The sequence below is a fragment of the Chiloscyllium punctatum genome, chromosome 1 (genome assembly GCF_047496795.1).
Source record: "Chiloscyllium punctatum isolate Juve2018m chromosome 1, sChiPun1.3, whole genome shotgun sequence".
NCBI lineage: Eukaryota > Metazoa > Chordata > Chondrichthyes > Orectolobiformes > Hemiscylliidae > Chiloscyllium > Chiloscyllium punctatum.
Genome location: NC_092739.1, coordinates 86,159,139 through 86,181,392, shown reverse-complemented (window position 1 = coordinate 86,181,392; position 22,254 = coordinate 86,159,139). Strand labels below are relative to the sequence as shown.

The 22,254-nt window shown below is 42.7% G+C and overlaps 2 protein-coding genes across 3 annotated transcripts in view; one reads left to right on the top strand and one right to left on the bottom strand.

Annotated features, from left to right (window-relative positions):
* mtmr7b (myotubularin related protein 7b) overlaps nucleotides 1-22,254 on the top strand; it is an 88,567-nt gene that overhangs the window by 38,020 nt on the left and 28,293 nt on the right. For both annotated transcript variants that reach the window (XM_072570098.1, XM_072570089.1), the window contains exons 8-10: nucleotides 4,580-4,689; nucleotides 7,900-8,025; nucleotides 11,742-11,791. In XM_072570098.1, the coding sequence (XP_072426199.1) occupies nucleotides 4,580-4,689; nucleotides 7,900-8,025; nucleotides 11,742-11,791 (286 nt within the window). The remainder of the gene's footprint in view (nucleotides 1-4,579; nucleotides 4,690-7,899; nucleotides 8,026-11,741; nucleotides 11,792-22,254) is intronic.
* The window catches only part of vps37a (VPS37A subunit of ESCRT-I), a 96,501-nt gene continuing 74,646 nt past the window's right edge, over nucleotides 400-22,254 (bottom strand). Inside the window, exon 12 of the mRNA XM_072570131.1 lies at nucleotides 400-854. The gene's annotated coding sequence lies outside the window, so the exon portion shown is untranslated. The remainder of the gene's footprint in view (nucleotides 855-22,254) is intronic.

The window sequence follows — 22,254 nt, the reverse complement described above, 5'->3', positions numbered from 1 at the left end:
GTGGATTACAGGCAGCACTGCTGTGACATGTTATCTAATTTTGAAGCAAGGCATGTGGCAGGCTGATGGTGAAAATCAGCAGTACAGTAAAGTGGTATAGAGCCACATACTGAATACCAAGGAATCAAAAGAACAGTAGTACTGAGGCTGGAATCTGGTAGTCAGTGGATTCAGGATAGACAACAATTATTGTGATCTGGGGACAAAACTGAGAAGAATTGTGGGAAGATTGCACATATCAATTTGCATATAGGGAAGTTTTATTATGTGGAATTTTATCTCAAATCTGTATTCACTGACAGATTGGTTGAATTGTTCTGGTGTCAGTTGCTAGAATAGAATAGTAATCTATTGTCACTTGTGTTTATGAAAATCCAATGAGATGGGCATAAGTCACCATACAATTCAGCGTCATTTTAATTATAGAAATTATAAAAAGAAATAATTGAGACAAAGTTAGGGCAATATTCATCTTTTGTTCCCTCCATGGCAATCTGGGTTTATGGACTGGCAATGGGCCACAAAAAAAGCCACCCCTGAGGTATCTAAGCAAGGATTTCCAGACTGGACCCACCACACTATCACTGCCAAAGCCAACACCATAGCCATTGCATCACCGGCATAGCAAGGAGGGACAGACTGGACCCACCAAGTTGCCAATGCTGACACCATTGCCAATTTAGTTGCTGCCCACCACCATAGCCACTGCTGAAACTCCTGCCAGGACAAACAGAACAAACCCACCAATGATGAAGCCTTTGATAAAGCTGCAATCACTATGGCCACGAGGGATGGACATCTGGATACACCATCCTGCCGCAGCTGGCCATCACAAACACTTTTCTCCAACGCAGCTGCAGAAAAGAAGCAAAAGTGAACTTTGATACATAACAAAAATGTTGAAAGCAAAAAAACAAAGAACAATGCAGCTGGCCAGGTGAGAGGGAGTGAAAGGGCAGAGAGCCTGGATACCACCTACTGCTGCCATCTTGAATTGCTGTGTTAAGATCAAGAGATGCTCTGCAGCTCCAACTGATTGTATAGTTTTAGACTCATAGAGATGTACAAAATGGAAAAAGACCCTTTGATCCAACTTGTCCATGCTTACCAGATATCCTAAGTTAATCCAGTCCCATTTGCTAGCATTTGGCCCATATCCCTCTAAACCCTTCCTCTTCATATACACATCCAGATGCCTTTTAAATATTGTAATTGCACCAGCCTCCACCATTTCCTCTGGCAACTTCCTTTACATGAGAAGATTGCCACCTTATGTCCTTGTTAAATCTTTCCCTTCAACTTAAACCTATGCCGTCTAGTTTTGGACTCCTTCACCCCAGAGAAAAGACCTTGGCTATTCCCCCTATTCATGCCCCTCATGATTTTATAAACCTCTATAAGGTCACCCCTCAGCCTCTGATGCTCCAGGGAAATAAGCCCCAGTCTATTCAGCCTCTCCCTATAGCTCAAATACTCCAAACTTAGCAACATATTTGTAAATCTTTTCTGAACTCTTTCATGTTTCACACCATCCTTCCAATAGCAGGGAGACCAGAATTGAATGCAGTATTCTAGAAGTGGCCTAACCACTGTCCTGTACAGCTGCAACATTACCTCCCAACTCTTACACTCAATGCACTGACCAATAAAGGCAAGGATACGAAATGCCTTCTTCCCTATCCTATCTACCTGCGACCAGGAACTATGAACCTGCACTCCAAGGTCTCTTTGTTCAGCAACACTCCCCAGAACCTTACCATTAAGTGTATAAGTCCTGCCCCATTTGCCTTTCCAAAATGCAGCAACTCACATTTATCCAAATTAAACTACATCTGCCACTCCTCAGCTCATCGGAGATAACCTTCTTCATTGTCCACTACACCACCCATTTGGTGTCACCTGCAAACTTATTAACCATACCTCCTATATTTGCATTGGAATCATTTGTATAAATGAAGAAAAGCAGTGGACCCAGCACCAATCCTTGTGGCACACTGCTGGTCAAAGGCCTCCAGTCTGAAAAGCAATCCTCCACCACCACTCTCTATCTTCTACCTTTGAGCCAATTCTTTATTCAAGTGACTAGTTTTCCCTGTATTCCGTGTGATCTAACCTTGCTAACCAGTCTACCATGAGGAACCTTGTTGAATGCCTTACTGATGTCCATATAGACCATCTCCACCGCTCTGTCCTCATCAGTCCTCTGTTACGTCTTCAAAAAACTCAAGTTTGTGAGACATGATTTCCCATGCACAAAGCCATATTGACTCTCCCTGAGCAGTCCTTGCCTTTCCAAATACAGGTAAATCCTGTACTTCACGATCCTCTCCTCCTCCTTGCCCACCACCGATGTCAGGCTCACTGGTCTGTAGTTCCCTGCCGTTTCCTTACCACCTTCCTTAAATAGTGGCACCAAGTCAGCCAAATTCCAGTCCTCTGGCACCTCACCTGTGACTATGATAATTAATGTATCCCAGCAAGGGCTCCAGCAATCACTTTCTGTGTGCTTTCCACAGAGGTCTAGGGTACAACTGATTAGGTTGTAATCTGGGGTGGCACGGTAGCTCAGTGGTTAGCACTGCTGCCTCACAGAGCCTGAGACCCAGATTCCATTTTAGCTTTGGGTGACAGTCTGTGTGGAGTTTGTACATTCTCCCTGTGTCTGCGTGGGTTTTCTCTGGGTGCTCCAGTTTCCCCCCACAATCCAAGATGTGCAGGTCAGGTGAATTGGCCATGCTAAATTGCTCATAGTGTTAGGTACATTAGTCAGGGGTAAACTTAGGGTAGCTGAATGGGTCTGGGTGGGTTACACTTCAGAGGGTAGGTGTGAACATGTTGGGCTAAAGGGCCTGTTTCCACACTGTAGGGAATCTAATCTAATCTTAAGGTCCCGGCGATTTATCCACCTTTGTGTTTTAAAACATCCAGCACCACCACCGCTGTAATATGGACATTTTTCAAGATGTGGCTATTTATTTCCCCAAGTTTTCTAGCTTCTATATTCTTCTCCACAGTAAATACTGATTTTACTTGATGGGTGCTGGACAATGCAAACTGTATTCCACTAACTGGTGGGTACAAAGGGACCTACAAGGCACCCAGCTTATTAACTAAATTAAAATATTAAAATACCAGCTCCAGGCCTAATGAGAAATCATGACAGCTAATTGTAGATAAGGTAGTTATGGAGATAGTTGACATGCAGGTTTTGGTGAAGCATTTTCCGTTTTTATTTGAAATTTAACATTATATAACAGGCCAAACTTTCTAAGTTTCCACAGAGGACAATGAGCTCTGACAACAACATCAATTGTGGGTGCAATCCCCATACTTGGCCAGTCATTCATCAGTGGACAGAGAATTTATTTTTGTTTTAAACCATTCTATTCCAGTATGTTATCCCTGGAACAGATGGGATTTGAACCCAGATCTTCTGGTTCAGAGGTAGAGACATTACCACTGCACCACACGTCACTCTTATAAAGTTTCTGGAATAACTTAATATTATGATCACATGTGCATAGCACATAGGTCACCCGATAAAGGTACATCTTTGAGGTGCCTTATAATGTTTTGGAATTTTGTTTTTTTTATTGGTATTGTATTTTATTTACTTGTGTCTACACTTAGAATGTTTGCAGTGTGAAAAAAATTGATGTGATTAGTGTCAGAGATTATTTTGTCTACAATATGATTGCTTGTAAATTTGTTTGCTAATATATGGTGCAAAATATGATTTTGTGGTGAAATTATGATTGCAGAAAATATTATTTTAGCTTTAGAACAGTTGGACAAGAAAAACTTGAAATAGGTATTAGATAACAAAAAGGTGATATGCACTCAACTGGTAAGAAAGAAGAAAATCAATAAATATTGGTAAATACTTGGTCACGATAATGAGGGCTGAAGTTGACCAGTTTGAGCTATAGGGAGAGGCTGAATAGACTGGAACTATTTTCCCTGGAGTCTCAGAGGATGAGGGATGACCTTAAAGAAGTTTATAAAATCATTAAAGGGCATGGATAAGGTCAATACACAAGGTCTTTTTCCCAGGGTAGGGGAGTCCAAAACTAGAGGGCATAGATATAAGGTGAGAGTGGAAAGATATAAAACAGATCTAAGGGGCAACCTTTTCATGCAAAGGATGGTGCGTGTATGGAATAAGCTGCCAGAGGAAGTGGTGGAGGCTGGTACAATTACAACATTTAAAAGGCATCTAGATGCACACATGAATAGGAAGGGTGGAGAGGGATATGGGCTGAATGCTGGCAAATGGGACTAGCTTAATTTCGGATATCTGGTTGGCATGGATGAGTTGGACCGAAGGATCTGTTTCCATTTCAGTATGAGTCTATGAGTATTCTACTACATCAAAAGAAATAATGTAGAAAATATATTTTCCTTGTCCTAGTTCAGTGTGATTCAATACTGGATACTTCCATGTGATGTACAATATAATTTTATTTGCAATTGTTCTATAGAGCAAAAGACGCTCTTTTTAATTGTACTTGTTGTGCATATCAAGAAATGTTTAGAATGTATGATTTATATAATATTACTGAGATTTGTTTTTTTTTAGTTTGTGAGCTTCGATCTCCTTCTATGAGTGACTTTTTATGGGGTTTGGAGAATTCTGGCTGGTTGAAGCATATTAAAGCCATTATGGATGCTGGAATATTTATTGCAAAAGTAAGATCATTGATCAAAACTTGCTCCAATGATACTGTTTCAAGTTTTTCATTTTGTGTTTTGTTTTCTCTTACATTGCCACCATCCTCATCTCTGAGGTGCGACAGCCAGAGGTCACATGACACCAGGTAATAGTCCAGCAGGTTTATTTGAAATCACATGCTTTTGGAGCATTGCTCTTTCATCAGCTGAAGTGTTCGTGAACCTGGTGTCATGTGACTTTTGATTATGTCCGCTCCAGTCCAAAACCAGCACCTCCACATTGTGGGACAGTCAACATAGGAAATCTCATTAAAGTTTTGCATGCTGCAGACTAAATTCAATTGTTTTATTTACACATTAGAAAAATGTTGGACAAGATTAAAAACAAAATTATAGGCTATTATAGGCCCCCCAATAGCAGCAAAGATGTGGAGAAACAGATTGGGAAACAGATTTTGGAAAGGTGCAGAAGCCACAGGGTCGTAGTCATGGGCGACTTCAACTTCCCAAATATTGATTGGAAGCTCTTTAGATCAAGTAGATTGGATGGGGCGGTGTTTGTGCAGTGTGTCCAGGAAGCTTTTCTAACGCAGTATGTAGATTGTCCAACCAGAGGGGAGGCCATATTGGATTTGGTACTCGGTAACGAACCGGGACAAGTGGTGGGCTTGTTAGTGGGTGAACATTTTGGTGATGGCGACCACAATTCTGTCACTTTCACCTTGGTTATGGAGAGGGATAGGTGCACACAACAAGGAAGTTTTTACAATTGGGGGAAGGGAAATTACGATGCTGTAAGACAGGATTTGAGGAGCATACGTTGGGAGCATAGGCTGCCAGGGAAGGATGTGGTGGAAATGTGGGACTTTTTCAAGGAGCAGATACGACGTGTCCTTGATATGTATGTACCGATCAGGCAGGAAAGAAATGGTCGTGTGAGGGAGCCTTGGTTGACGAGGGAGGTTGAATGTCTAGTAAAGAGGAAGAAGGAGGCTTACATAAGGTTGAGGAAACAAGGTTCAGACAGAGCAGTGGAGGGATACAGGATAGCCAGAAGGGACCTGAAGAAAGGGATTAGGAGAGCTAAGAGAGGGCATGAAAAATCCCTGGCGGATAGGATCAAGGATAACCCCAAGGCATTCTATGCGTATGTGAGAAACCTGAGAATGACGAGAACGAGGGTAGGTCCGATCAAGGACAGTGGTGGGAGACTGTGTATTGAGTCGGAAGAGATAGGAGAGGTCTTGAACAAGTACTTCTCTTCAGTATTTACGAACGAGAGGGACTGTATTGTTGAAGAGGAGAGTGTGAAACGGACTGATAAGCTAGAAGAGATATCTGTTAGGAAGGAAGATGTGTTGGACATTTTGAACAACTTGAGGATAGACAAGTCCCCCGGGCCTGACGGGATATATCCTAGGATTATGTGGGAAGCAAGAGAGGAAATTGCAGTACCGTTGGCAATGATCTTCTCGTCTTCACTGGCAACGGGGGTGGTACCAGGGGACTGGAGAGTAGCGAATGTTGTGCCCCTGTTCAAAAAAGGGAATAGGGATAACCCCGGGAATTACAGGCCAGTTAGTCTTACTTCTGTGGTAGGCAAAGTAATGGAAAGGGTACTGAGGGATAGGATTTACGAGTATCTGGAACGGCACTGCTTGATTAGGGACAGCCAGCACGGATTTGTGAAGGGTAGGTCTTGCCTTACAAGTCTTATTGAATTCTTCGAGGAGGTGACCAAGCATGTGGATGAGGGTAGAGCAGTGGATGTAGTGTACATGGATTTTAGTAAGGCATTTGATAAGGTTCCCCATGGTAGGCTTATGCGGAAAGTCAGGAGGCATGGGATAGAGGGAAATTTGGCCAATTGGATAGAAAACTGGCTAACCGGTCGAAGTCAGAGAGTGGTGGTAGATGGTAAATATTCAGCATGGAGTCCAGTTACAAGTGGAGTTCCGCAGGGATCAGTTCTGGGCCCTCTGCTGTTTGTAATTTTTATTAATGACTTAGATGAGGGAGTCGAAGGGTGGGTCAGTAAATTTGCAGATGATACAAAGATAGGTGGAGTTGTGGACAGTGAGGAGGGCTGTTGTCGGCTGCAGAGGGACTTAGATATGATGCAGAGCTGGGCTGAGGAGTGGCAGATGGAGTTCAACCCTGCCAAGTGTGAAGTTGTCCATTTTGGAAGAACAAATAAGAATGCGGAATACAGGGTTAATGGTAGGGTTCTTGGTCAGGTGGAGGAACAGAGGGATCTTGGGGTCTATGTACATAGATCTTTGAAGGTTGCCACTCAGGTGGATAGAGTTTGTAAGAAGGCCTATGGAGTATTATCGTTCATTAGCAGAGGGATTGAATTCAAGAGTCGTGAGGTGATGTTGCAGCTGTACAGGACTTTGGTTAGGCCACATTTGGAGTACTGTGTGCAGTTCTGGTCGCCTCACTTTAGGAAAGATGTGGAAGCTTTGGAGAGGGTGCAGAGAAGATTTACCAGGATGTTGCCTGGAATGGAGAGTAGGTCATACGAGGATAGGTTGAGAGTTCTCGGCCTTTTCTCGTTGGAACGGCGAAGGATGAGGGGTGACTTGATAGAGGTTTATAAGATGATCAGAGGAATAGATAGAGTAGACAGTCAGAAACTTTTTCCCCGGGTACAACAGAGTGTTACAAGGGGACATAAATTTAAGGTGAAGGGTGGAAGGTATAGGGGAGATGTCAGGGGTGGGTTCTTCACCCAGAGAGTGGTGGGGGCATGGAATGCGCTGCCCGTGGGAGTGGTAGAGTCAGATTCATTGGCGACCTTTAAGCGGCATTTGGATAGGTACATGGATGGGTGCTTAATCTAGGATAGAAGTTCGGCACAACATCGTGGGCCGAAGGGCCTGTTCTGTGCTGTATTGTTCTATGTTCTATTGTTCTATGTTCTAAAATGACACTTCACAGAACAATGCTCAAATATAAATATAGAAAAGTCTTTCTAAAGAGCCCTGAGTAAGCTCTGGTTTTGTTCAACATAAGAAGTCTGTATTTTCATGTTGCAAATTAATAAACCATCTTCAGCATTGTTTTTTAGCTTCTTAAAGAACAAAACACAATTTTGTTAATATATCACCGCCATTTGATATGGGGTTCCTTATCCTGATCTGCTGAAGTTGGGCCATGTGGCTGCGAGAACATAGCCTTTACATTCTTTTGATGTAAATATGATGTAATATTTTGTTATTTCAGGCAGTTGCTGAGGAAGCAGCCAGTGTTTTAGTTCACTGCTCAGATGGTTGGGATAGGACAGCACAGGTTTGCTCCATAGCAGGCCTGCTACTTGACCCATTTTACAGAACCTTAAAGGGATTCATGGTAAGCAGAGTAAATACAACAAAGGATAAAGGGGAGCAGATAGATGGAAGTCTTCATGTCAATGTTTTTATTAGTCGTTTTTAAAAAAATGTTTTTAAACCCTTAATTTGAAAACTCAAATGTGCTGAGGTTTTTATGAATTTTTTTTTTGAAAAATTGTTTGTGGGATGTGGGCATTGTTGGTTAGGGCTGAATTATTGCTGATCCCTAATTGCTTTGAGAAGATGTTGTAGAGCTGGCTCCTTGAACACCTATGGTCCTTGGGGAGTAGGGACACCTACAGTGCTGTTAGGAAGGGAGTTCTAGGAATTTGACCCAGTGGCAATGAAGGCACAGTAATGTAGTTACAAGACTATTTATTAATGAATTGAAGCAAATAGAGAAGGCTAGGCTGGCGATGTGTTGCAGCTGCAATATGTGGGAGTCGACAGACACAAGTGCTATCTACCATGACCACATCTATATCAAGTATTACTTGCTCAAGGAACTTTAACTCAGAGTTGTTGAGCTGGAGTCTGAGCTGCAGATACTACAACATATCAGGGTGAGACAGAAGTCCCTGGATACTGTTTCAGGATACAGTCTTACTCCTTAGATAAATTACATCAACTTTGGACTGTGGTCAGGGATAGGTTTGGTGTGACTATGAGTGAATAATCTGGGGATCCAGAATGTCGCTTTGAAGAAATGTGAGCCAATGCTCTTGTCTAATAGGTAAGAGGTTTTTGCTGCTGATGTAGACAAAAGCACAGACTGCAGGTAGGATGAGCAAACTGACCATACTGTGTCCAGAGTCCCATTCTGGGGAGGGTGGGTGGGGGAGGTGTATCAAAAAGGATAGCGTAGTTAAAGGAATGGGTACTGTTCTCTACAGCAAAGATAGCGATTCAATGTCTGTGCTGCCTTCCTAGTGTGAAAAGGAATCTTTTCTGGGTTGGAGAGGAACTTGAAGTGAGAGGGGAAGTTGTTGTGATCCACATCGGTACCAATGACAGATACAACTAGGAAAGAAGCTCTGCTGGAGGATTTTAAGCAGTTCAGGGGTGAATTCAAAAAGCAGAACCACAAAGTTAATGATCTCTGCATTATTACCTGATCCATATGAAAATTAGCGGAAGGTGAATAATATTGGTAAATGTGTGGCTCAAAGATTTGTGTGGGAGAAATGGATTCCAATTCATAGGGCACTGACATTAATACTGAGGAAAGAGAGAGGGCTTCATTTAAATCATGCAGGGACCAGTGTCCTGGTGAATAGTAGAACTAGGGTTGAATTCAGGATTGAAACTAATTAGAGGGCAGACAGTGGGTTCACTTGAAGAGACGTTTAATAAATCAGAAAGAAACAGGAGAGCAGAGGTGCATGGCAGTGGAGATGCAATTGCAAATCAAAGTGAGAAAATGTGTAGAAAATATATGCAGAAGTATATATTAAATATTAGAACCAGAGTAAGTAATAAAGTCAAGGCTTAAAGCTCTTTATCTGAATGCATGTGGCATTTGTAATAATTGACGAGAGATAGCACGAATAGAAATCATTGAATATACTTGATTGCCAGAGATATGGATACAGGGTGACCCAAGACTGAGAATGTCAGGCCTGGGAATTCAGTATTTCAAGGGCATTGAATATTTTGGAAGAATAAACAAAAAGGAACAAGATATGGGCTAGCTGTTAATTAAAGAAGATACCAGTTTTGTGGTACATAATGTTAGAAGTGCAACAGATATAGAATCAGTTTGGGTGGAAATAAGGCATAGCAAGAGGAAGAAGTCATGTTGGGAGTCATTGTGTAGGATTCTGAAGAGTTGCCTCACTACAGGACACAGTATAAATCGAGAAATAATGGAGGCTTGTAAGAATGGTCCTGTAATTGTGGGTGATTTAACCTGCATATAGACTGGACAGAAGAGATAAACAAGGGTGACATGGAAGAAAAATATGTAGAGTGCATCAGGGATAGTTTCTTAGAATAGTACATTGCAAAATCTATCTGGGAACAGATCATTTTGGATCCAGTATAGATTTGGTATAAAATAACTTGCTGAAGAAGCCACAGTATTTATATGGATGATTCATTTCAGTTTCTTGTCAGTGGTAACCCCTAGACTATTGATAGCGGAGAATTCAACGAGGATAATGTCACTGAATTTTAGTGGGAGGTTTGTTAGATTCAGTCATGTTTGAGATAGTTATTATCTGGAACTTAGGGAGTATGTGTTAGTTGCCATTTACCAGGATGTATCCGTGCCAGATCCCTGCCTGGGCAAATGTGGAGGATTGTCAAGAAAGGAGTATCTGGCTGTGAAACTAACTATCAAATCCAAAAATGAGGATTTATATGAAGGTCACTGTGGCAACTCGTGTAACACAGGAAAAAGCTGAATGAGAAACCATTGCTGTCAGGACAAAAACAGAAATTTCTGGAGATACTTAGCAGAATCATATGGAGATAGAAACCAAGTGAATATTTTGAGTTTAGTGGCCCTCCTTCAGAATTGATGTCATTTCAGAAAAAGTGGTTTTATCTTGATGGCCAGGCGTGGAGGGAGTTGGTGAAAGGAATAGAGGAGTAAACAGACAGGTGGAGATGGAGCCCAGAGAGAGAAGTTGGACAGACAAAGGAATTGTTGATAGTAAACCAGGGAAGAAGAAAAGGGTGATAGTTGGGATTATGAGAGGGTGAAAATGGCATAGCTGTACTGAAAGCAACCCATTTCATGACAGGACCTGGGGTGTACAGGGGTGGATAAAAGACTTGAAGGAGTTGTTCAGGCTCAAAAATAACTGAACTCGATATTGAGTCCTGAAGGCTACTAGGTCTCCAAGTGGAAAATGAGATTCTATTCTCCCAGCTTGCGCTGAGCCTCACTGGAGCACTGCAGTAGCCCAAGACAGATATCTGGGCTAGGGGAAGACTGGAAGTTCTTAGACTTCTCAACATTGAAAGCAAATGATTGAGAATCACCTTATTAGGGGAGGGATTTTGCTTACATTTAAGATAAATGGAATGCAAAGGGTAAACTTTGAGCACAATTGCAGTCTAAATCATGAACCTAGAACAAAGGGACATAATTCCATCTAATAAAGCATAAATTTGGGGTAATATTTAAATGTTAGTTTTGACATGCAGTGTTTCATATGACTACTATGATTTGTAGTGATGAAAAAATTCCTTAGCCCAATTTTGTGCACGCTTAGAAACCTTAACCTGTGGAGTGGGTGACATTTTGAGGAGCAATAAGGAGCTAGAATTCCTGGCAATGCAGTACCAACAGCATGTGTACCTTAAAAACTAATAGCAGAATATTACAAATTTAGAATTACATATATTTCACTAGATCAACTGTTATAAAAACAGATGAAGTCAAGTGTATAATGTATCCACAAAAACCGTTCAAGGTGACATTGTTCTGATGGTCCCACTGTGATTATTCTGAATCAGCAAAGTGGGAATAATCAGAATGGTCCCTTGTGAATGACTGAAGCCCTATCTGTACATATTAGGTTCCACGGTGGAAATTCTAAGTGTGAAATGACTTGGCATGTCCTGAGGTTATTAACAAGTGTTATTTATTTATTTATTTATTTATTAATGCACATTGACTAGTTATTCTATTTTTCAACCATAACATGAGGGATTTGTAAAATCAATTGCTTTATGTCATTGTCATGATTGTAATTTTGTAACGTCCTTTTCATAATTTTAATATAGGTTTTAATTGAAAAAGATTGGGTTTCTTTTGGACACAAGTTTAATCACAGGTAAGCATGATCATTAATATTTAATTATATTCCTTAAAGTATATTCATATTCTTTTCCTAATACCAAAAAATATCAAATATAATCAGTGTTCAAGAAATTCAAGTCCCCAAAGAAGAAATATTCATTATATTGGTAAGTTGAATAGTTATGATGACAGATTTGTTTTGCATTTTCCTTCTATATTATTTCTCAGATAAAATTATGGGTAGCTTATCTCTTCCAATGCTTTTTGTAGTTGCTTGCCATACTCAATGCAAGCAATGCGTTCATGGCAAATTTACTCCTGCAGTTTTTTCCTCTGCATCCAGTGTCTGATAGCGTAATTGATTTGGGAACGTACTTACTGTTGCTGAGAAAGAGAAGCTTTTCCACATTCATCGGGAGGCTGCATGAATGGCAACTTTTAGAGGGAACAATTTATATTTTGTGAAGTGGGGTTGGCAAGTGGACCTTGATATTCCTGGTGAATCAGGACCAGTTGCCCCCAAAACCTTTGTTTAATTTTTTTTAGAAACAATACTTCTTTGATCTAGAACTGTTACAGGGAATGCACCAGAGAACACTGACTTCAACCTTAGCATAACTGGATCCTTGAAAATACATAGCTTCTAGCAAGTGTGAATGAGCCACAATGTGAGCCCAAATGGTAGTCTTAAAAAGTTGTTAGAGTTATTAACACACTCAGGCTTATTGAGTAAGTATTGGTCAATCTTCGAACCACATTAAATGCTGAATGGTACAGGTGAAATTTATCCCTCCATGGTGTGGCATGAGCAGTGGTAGAAAAGATAGGAGAATATGGAGAGAAGTTTTTCAAAAATTGAAACTTGGTATCGAGAAAAGTGTTCGCAGTTTTCCCCACAAACCTTAAAGGGTGACTTTACAATTTCACTATTGAGCAGCACTACCTTACTTCAATATATTTACATCTGCCCCCTCGACCATGACCTCACCCCCCATCACCAAACCATCATCTCCCAGACCATACAGAACCTCATCACCTCAGGAGATCTCCCACCCACAGCTTCCAACCTCATAGTCTGGGAACCCCGCACTGCCAGGTTCTACCTCTTTCCCAAGATCCACAAGCCTGACCACCCTGGCCGACCCATTGTCTCAGCATGCTCCTGCCCCACTGAACTCATTTCTACCTACCTTGACACTGTTCTATCCCCCCTAGTCCAGGAACTCCCCACATACGTTTGAGACACCACCCACACCCTCCACCTCCTCCAAGACTTCCGTTTCCCCGGTCCCCAACGCCTCGTCTTCACCATGGATATCCAATCCATCTACACCTCCATCCGTCATGACCAGGGCCTCCAAGCCCTCCGTTTCTTCCTCTCCCGACGTCCCCAACAGTACCCTTCTACTGACACTCTCATTCGTTTGGCCGAACTGGTCCTCACCCTTAACAATTTATCCTTTGAATTCTCCCACATCCTCCAGACCAAAGGCGTAGCCATGGGCACCTGTATGGGCCCCAGCTATGCCTGTCTCTTTGTTGGCTACGTAGAACAGTTGATCTTCCATAATTACACCGGCACCACTCCCCACCTCTTCCTCCGCTACATTGATGACTGCATTGGCGCCACCTCGTGCTCCTGCGAGGAGGTTGAGCAATTCATCAACTTCACCAACACATTCCACCCTGACCTTAAGTTTACCTGGACCATCTCTGACACCTCCCTCCCCTTCCTGGACCTTTCCATCTCCATTAATGACGACCGACTTGACACTGACAATTTTTACAAACCCACCGAATCCCACAGCTACCTGGATTACACCTCTTCCCACCCTATCTCTTGCAAAAATGCCATCCCGTATTCCCAATTTCTCCGCCTCCGCCGGATCTGCTCCCAGGAGGACCAGTTCCACCACAGAACACACCAGACGGCCTCCTCCTTTAGAGACCGCAATTTCCCTTCCCACGTAGTTAAAGATGCCCTCCAACGCATCTCGTCTACATCCCGCACCTCCGCCCTCAGACCCCACCCCTTCAACCGTAACAAGGACAGAACGCCCCTAGTGCTCACCTTCCACCATGCCAACCTTCGCATAAACCAAATCATCCGCTGACATTTCCGCCACCTCCAAACAGACCCCACCACCAGGGATATATTTCCCTCCCCACCCCTTTCCGCCTTCCGCAAAGACCGTTCCCTCCGTGCCTACCTGGTCAGGTCCACGCCCCCCTACAAACCCACCCTCCCATCCTGGCACTTTCCCCTGCCACCGCAGGAACTTTAAAACCTGCGGCCACATCTCCTCCCTCACCTCTACCCAAGGCCCTAAAGGAGCCTTCCACATCCATCAAAGTTTTACTTGCACATCCACTAATATCATTTATTGTATCCGTTGCTCCCGATGCGGTCTCCTCTACAATGGGGAGACTGGGCGCCTCCTAGCAGAGCGCTTTAGGGAACATCTCCGGGACACCCACACCAATCAACCACACCGCCCCGTGGCCCAACATTTCAACTCCCCCTCCCACTCTGCCGAGGACATGGAGGTCCTGGGCCTCCTTCACCGCCGCTCCCTCACCACCAGACGCCTGGAGGAAGAACGCCTCATCTTCCACCTCAGAACAGGGGGTAGGTCCGATCAAGGACAGTAGTGGGAGATTGTGTATTGAGTCGGAAGAGATAGGAGAGGTCTTGAACAAGTACTTCTCTTCAGTATCTACGAACGAGAGGGACCGTATTGTTGAAGAGGAGAGTGTGAAACGGACTGGTAAGCTAGAAGTGATACTTGTTAGGAAGGAAGATGTGTTGGACATTTTGAACAACTTGAGGATAGACAAGTCCCCTGGGCCTGACGGGATATATCCTAGGATTATGTGGAAAGCAAGAGAGGAAATTGCAATACCATTGGCAATGATCTTCTCGTCTTCACTGTCAACGGGGGTGGTACCAGGGGACTGGAGAGTAGCGAATGTTGTGCCCCTGTTCAAAAAAGGGAATAGGGATAACCCCGGGAATTACAGGCCAGTTAATCTTACTTTGGTGGTAGGCAAAGTAATGGAAAGGGTACTGAGGGATAGGATTTATGAGTATCTGGAAAGACACTGCTTGATTAGGGACAGCCAGCACGGATTTGTGAAGGGTAGGTCTTGCCTTACAAGTCTTATTGAATTCTTCGAGGAGGTGACCAAGCATGTGGATGAGGGTAGAGCAGTGGATGTAGTGTACATGGATTTTAGTAAGGCATTTGATAAGGTTCCCCATGGTAGGCTTATGCGGAAAGTCAGGAGGCATGGGATAGAGGGAAATTTGGCCAATTGGATAGAAAACTGGCTAACCAGTCGAAGTCAGAGAGTGGTGGTAGATGGTAAATATTCAGCCTGGAGCCCAGTTACAAGTGGAGTTCCGCAGGGATCAGTTCTGGGTCCTCTGCTGTTTGTAATTTTTATTAATGACTTGGATGAGGGAGTCGAAGGGTGGGTCAGTAAATTCACAGATGATACGAAGATAGGTGGAGTTGTGGACAGTGAGGAGGGCATTTGTCATTTGCAAAGGGACTTAGATATGATGCAGAGCTGGGCTGAGGAGTTCAACCCTGCTAAGTGTGAGGTTGTCCATTTTGGAAGAGCAAATAAGAATGCAGAATACAGGGTTAATGGTAGGGTTCTTAGTCAGGTGGAGGAATAGAGGGATCTTGGGGTCTATGTACATAGATCTTTGAAAGTTGCCACTCAGGTGGATAGAGTTTGTAAGAAGGCCTATGGTGTATTATCGTTCATTAGCAGAGGGATTGAATTCAAGAGTCGTGAAGTGATGTTGCAGCTGTACAGGACTTTGGTTAGGCCACATTTGGAGTACTGTGTGCAGTTCTGGTTGCCTCACTTTAGGAAAGATGTGGAAGCTTTGGAGAGGGTGCTGAGAAGATTTACCAGGATGTTGCCTGGAATGGAGAATAGGTCGTAAGAGGATAGGTTGAGAGTTCTCGGCCTTTTCTCGTTGGAACGGCGAAGGATGAGGGGTGACTTGATAGAGGTTTATAAGATGATCAGAGGAATAGATAGAGTAGACAGTCAGAAACTTTTCCCCCGGGTACAACAGAGTGTTACAAGGGGACATAAATTTAAGGTGAAGGGTGCAAGGTATAGGGGAGATGTCAGGGGTGGGTTCTTTACCCAGAGAGTGGTGGGGGCATGGAATGCGCTGCCCGTGGGAGTGGTAGAGTCAGAATCATTGGTGACCTTTAAGCGGCATTTGGATAGGTACATGGATGGGTGCTTAATCTAGGATAGAAGTTCGGCATAACATCATGGGCTGAAGGGCCTGTTCTGTTCTATGTTCTATGTTCTAGGTTCTAACACTTCAACCCCAGGGCATCAATGTGGACTTCAACAGTTTCCTCATTTCCCCTTCCCCCACCTCACCCTCGTTCTAAACTTCCAGCTCAGTAACTTTCCCCATCACTTGTCCGGACTTGTCCTACCTGCCTATCTTCTCTTCCACCTATCCACTCCACCCTCTCCTCCTTGACCTATCACCTTCATCCCCTCCCCCACTCACCCATTGTACTCTATGCTACTTTCTCCCCACCCCCACCCTCCTCTAGCTTATCTATCCATGCTTCAGGCTCACTGCCTTTATTCCTGATGAAGGGCTTTTGCCCGAAACGTCGATTTCGAAGCTCCTTGGATGGTGCCTGAACTGCTGTGCTCTTCCAGCACCACTAATCCAGAATCTGGTTTCTAGCATCTGCAGTCATTGTTTTTACCAAGTGAATAGCAAGTGCAGAGGGCAGGAAGGATTGGTAGTTTTTGAGGAGGAAGCGGGTGAGAGACATTGAATGGAAATGATGCAAAATGTTGAGGATTGTAGTCCATGAGCCTTTGTAAGAGGTGTGTGTAGTGGTATAGTAAGTACATGGCAGCGCTTTGTGATGTTGAAGACAGAATATAATGGCACTTCGTGGTGGGGAGCACAGATCATTGACCTTTTCTCTGTACTGCTGGGCATCCTACTACACCCAGGACACAGCATTGACTCTGGTGGCAATTTGGGTTCAAATTATCTTGGACTGGTGGTGTGGACTCCTGTGCTAATCTTGTCCCTCGGACCTGTAATTTGCTGAGCTTGTTCGGTGAAGACAGACACAAAAAGTCAGTTAGCTTTTCTAATATCTCCCTATTCTCCATTATTGATTCTCCTAATTCTGTAAGAGGCCCATTTCTTTTATTGGTCAGATATTTTCTGTTCATGAACCTGTGGAAATATTTACAGTCTTTTTTTGATTTTCATTTACTTGCCTGAATAGATCTTAGATCTGTTTTGGTGGATAAATCCCCAGGGCCTGATCAGGTGTACCCGAGAACTCTGTGGGAAGCTAGAGAAGTGATTGCAGGGCCTCTTGCTGAGATATTTGTAACATCGATAGCCACAGGTGAGGTGCTGGAAGACTGGAGGTTGACAAACGTGGTGCCACTGTTTAAGAAGGGCGGTAAAGACAAGCCAGGGAACTATAGACCGGTGAGCCTGACCTCTGTGGTGGGCAAGTTGTTGGATGGAATCCTGAAGGACAGGATGTACATGTATTTGGAAAGGCAAGGACTGATTATGGGTCGTCAACATGGCTTTGTGCGTGAGAAATCATGTCTCACAAACTTGATTGAGTTTTTTTGAAGAAGTAACAAAGAGGATTGATGAGGGCAGAGCGGTAGATGTGATCTATATGGACTTCAGTAAGGAGTTCGACAAGGTTCCCAATGGGAGACTGATTAGCAAGGTTAGATCTGATGAAATACACGGAGAACTAGCCATTCGGATACAGAACTGGCTCAGAGATAGAATACAGAGGGTGGTGGTAGAGGGTTGTTTTTCAGACTGGGGGCCTGTGATCAGTGGAGTGCCACAAGGATCGGTGCTGGGCCCTCTTCTTTTTGTCATTTACATTAATGATTTGGATGCGAGCATAAGAGGTGCAGTTAGTAAGTTTGCAGATGATACCAAAATTGGAGGTGTAGTGGACAGCGAAGAGGCTTACCTCAGAATACAACAGGATCTTGACCAGATGGGCCAATGGGCTGTGAAGTGGCAGATGGAGTTTAATTCAGATAAATGCGAGGTGCTGCATTTTGGGAAAGCAAATCTTAGCAGGACTTATACACTTAATGGTAAGGTCCTAGGGAGTGTTGCTGAACAAAGAGAGCTTGGAGTGCAGGTTCATTGCTCCTTGAAAGTGGAGTTGCAGGTAGATAGGATAGTGAAGAAGGCTTTTGGTATGCTTTCCTTTATTGGTCAGAGAATTGAGCACAGGAGTTGGGAGATCATGTTGCGGCTGTACAGGACATTGGTTAGGCCACTGTTGGAATATTGCATGCAATTCTGGTCTCCTTCCTATCGGAAAGATGTTGTGAAACTTGAAAGGGTTCAGAAAAGAATTACAAGGATGTTGCCAGGGTTGGAGGATTTGAGCTATAGGGAGAGGCTGAACAGGCTGGGGCTGTTCTCCCTGGAACATCGGATGCTGAGGGGTGACCTTATAAAGGTTTACAAAATTATGAGGGGCATGGATAGGATAAATACGCAGACGGTGGTACGTGTGTGGACTGAGCTGCCAGAGGATGTGGTGGAGGCTGGTACAATTGCAACATTTAAGAGGCATTTGGATGGGTATATGAATAGGAAGGGTTTGGAGGGATATGGGCCGGGTGCTGGCAGATGAGATTAGATTGGGTTGGGATATCTGGTCAGAATGGACAGGTTGGACCGAATGGTCTGATTCCATGCTGTACATCTCTATGACTCTATGACTATCCCCCATCTTTGTCACTTGTTGCCCAATCAACTAGCTAGGCAAAGCTTTCAATTGAAGTTCAGGATACATTAGAAATGGAAAATAAATGGTATAATTAAGAGAGTAGTTGCATGACTGGCATATCAAGAAAATTCTGAGAACTAAAAGATATTCTTGTAATGTAAATAAGCTCAATATTTACATTTTCTAATCTATCCAGAAGTAAATTGTCAAGTATTTGGAATTCCATTGCCAGTAATTGAAATTTTAAAAGCATAACTGATGAATATAAGACTGAAGAAAGTATTAGAATGTGTTAGCACATATACATTTGAAGATTCAGAGGTTTACAGGCAATAACAATTCACTGTTTTAAAATATATGTATTTGTATTAATTTGTAGTCAAATTATTATGGGCTATTTTCCACTAATATTTTGTTAAATGACATTTTTCTTAAGATTCTTTGTGTTAACTCCCTATAGCAAAAATGTTTTGAGGATATATGAAAGACAAATTATTGAACTCCATGGTCAGTTAACGTGGTTAAAGCATTAGTGACAGTTCACTCACAGCTGAATGGTTCCTATTCATCTACAGTACACGCCAACAGAGATTCACACAGTAAACTTGGTCTGTTTCACCCAGCTCCTGACTTCATTGGCTTGGTGCAAATATGAACTCTAGATGTGAAGTGAGTGTGACAGCCCTTGACATTAAAGATACATCATGACCAAGTATGACATCAAAGAGCCGAAGCAAAACTGCAATCAGTAAGCATCAGGGGCAAACCCTATGCTGGTTTGAATCATAGTAGGCACATAGGAAAATGGTCGTGATTGTTGACGGGCAGTCATCTCTGCTCCAGGCCATCTCTACAGGAGTTCCTCAGAGTAGTGTCCTCTGCCCAACTATCTACAGCTGCTTCTTCAACAATTTTCCCTCTATCATAGAGTGAAGATATTTGCTGATGATTGCACCATGCTCAGTACCATTCGCAACTCCTCAGATATTAAAGCAATCTGGACAATATCCAGGCTTTGGTTGAAAAGTGACAAGTAACATTCCTGCCGCACAAATACCAGGCAATGATCATCTCCAATAAAAGAGACATTCTCATCATTGCAACTTGACATTTAATGGTGTTGCCAACACTGAATCCCTCACCATTAACAACCTTCGGGTTACCATTGACCAGAAGCTTAAGTGAACTTAAAAAATAAATGTAGTTGCCATGAGAGCAGGTCATCGGTTAGGAATACTCCAGTGACTAACGCACCTTCTGAATCCCCAGAGCCTGTTCACCATCTACAAGGCACAAGTCAGGAGTGTGATGGAATATTCCCCACTTGTTTACATGGATGCAGCTCCAAGAACACTTAACAAGCTTGACAGCATTGAGGACAAAGCAGCCTGCCTGATTGGCACCACATCTGCAAACATCCACTCCCTCCACTATCGATGCTCCGTAGCAGCAGTGTGAACTATCTACAAGATGTACTTCAGAAATTCACTAAAAATCTGTAAATCCACATCCATAAATATATCACCATACCTTCACTGTTGCTGGGTCAAAACCTTGGAGTTCCCTTCCTTAAGGGCATTGTAGGTCAACTTCCCACACATGGACTGCAGCAGTTCAAGAAGACAACTCACCACTACCTTCTCAAGGGCAACTAGAAATAGGCAGTGAGTGCTGGCCAGCTCGTGATGCCCTCATCCCACAAGTGAATGAAAAAACTGGAAGAAGTTTAACTAGATTAGATTCCCTACAGTGTGGAAATAGGCCCATCAAAACCACACCAACCCTCCAAAGAGCAACCCACCCAGACCCATTCCACTACATTTACCCCTGACTAATACAGCTAACACTATGGGCAATTTAGCATGGCCAATTCACCCAACCTGCACATCCTTGGATTGTCAGAGGAAACCCACGTAGATACGGGGAGAATGTGCAAACTCCACACAGACAGTTGCCCAAGACAGGAATTGAACCCGGGTCCCTGGTGCTGTGAGGCAGCAGTGCTAACCACTGAGCCACTGTGCCACCCTTCTTCTAGGTCACTTATAAAAATGACAAACAGCAGTGGACCCAAAGCAAGATCCTTGCGGTACACCACTAGCAACTAAACTACCACTTTCTGTCTTTTTTCAGCTTGCTAATTTCGGTTCCAACCTGTTTTTTTCTTTTTAGAAAGGTAAAGTTGTTGGACAGTTTCTAACATTTTACTGCATTTATATGATTAAATGGCCTGCTTTCAATGGTTTATTGACTTTTCCCTGAACAAATAGTACACACGAGGTTTATATTTGAACCTGGCTTTTACTGACCTTGGATTGTTGCATCATACACCATTTTCAAACATTCTTTTAGGAAGTGAAAATCACAAACACTGTACAAGATGATTCTTTTAAAAATAAAAACGTTTAAATTACAAAGCATTATTCAGGTACTTTAAACTCAGTGGGTTTTTTAATTGAGGATACTTATCAGGTCTTAGAAGAAAGGGGTGTGCTAAAGATCCAGCAACATCTTTACAAAATATTGAAGTTGCTTGTGTGTAGAAAAATGCTACTGAAATATTTATATATCACTATATTTGTTGCTGAAGAACTTGTAATTGGAGAAAGGAAAACTTGAAGAAAACTAGAAAAATTATTAGAACAAAATTGTGACTACATAACAAAAGCAGCTTACTATTACTTGTAAATTTACAAGTTTGTACAAAAAGGATCACAAATATAAGAGAGTCATTAATAAATCTAATCATATTTTCAGGTGAAATTTCTTTATTTCTTTTTACCCAGTGAAAACATGGTACATATTCTTAATTTTCAGTATACAAACTTTATTCAATGTGACTGTTTTTAAAAGAAAAGTTTAAGTTTAGTGTGCTGCAAAATTGAACATTAAAGTTCAGATAACCAGGTCAGTTTCTTCAAAAACGTGCCTCACTGTCTCAGAAGGACAAAAGGATAAATTCATCTTTTTTAAATGAACTCAAAATCAAGTTAAACAGCCCCTAATCAGGCACTATAACAAAAATTCTGGATTAGTGGTGCTGGAAGAGCACAGCAGTTCAGGCAGCATCCAAGGAGCTTCGAAATCGATGTTTCGGGCAATCTGCAGTAATTGTTTTTATCACTATAACAAAAAGGCAAACTAACACTCAACAGAAACTTTAAGGCCAGCATTTATTACCCTGCAGTCCATGTGCTGTAGGTAGACGTACAATGTACTTAAGAAGGGAATTCCAGGATTTTGACCCAGTGACGGCAAAGGAATAGCAATACATTTCTGAGTCAGAGTGGTGAGTGGCTTAGAGCCTTTGTAGGTGGTGATGTTTCTATGTATTTGCTGCCCTTGTCCTTTTCAATGGAAGTAGTTGTGGGTTTAAGAGGTGCTGTCTAAGGATGTTTGGTGAATTTCTTCAGTGTATCTTGTTGATATGTACATGCTGGTCTTGAGCATCAGTGATGGAGGAAATGGATGCTTGTAGACCTGGTACTAATCAAGCGGGCTGTTTTGTCCTGGATGGTGTTAAGTTTTCGAGTGTTATTTCATGAGGTTCAAGTTGGTGCTTGAGTACAATTCTGCTGCTGCTAATGGTCCATAGTGCCTCATGAATGCCCAGTCTTGAGTTGCTAGATCTGTTTGATGTCTGTCCCATTTTGGACAGTGACAGTGCCACACAACATGATAGAGGGTATTC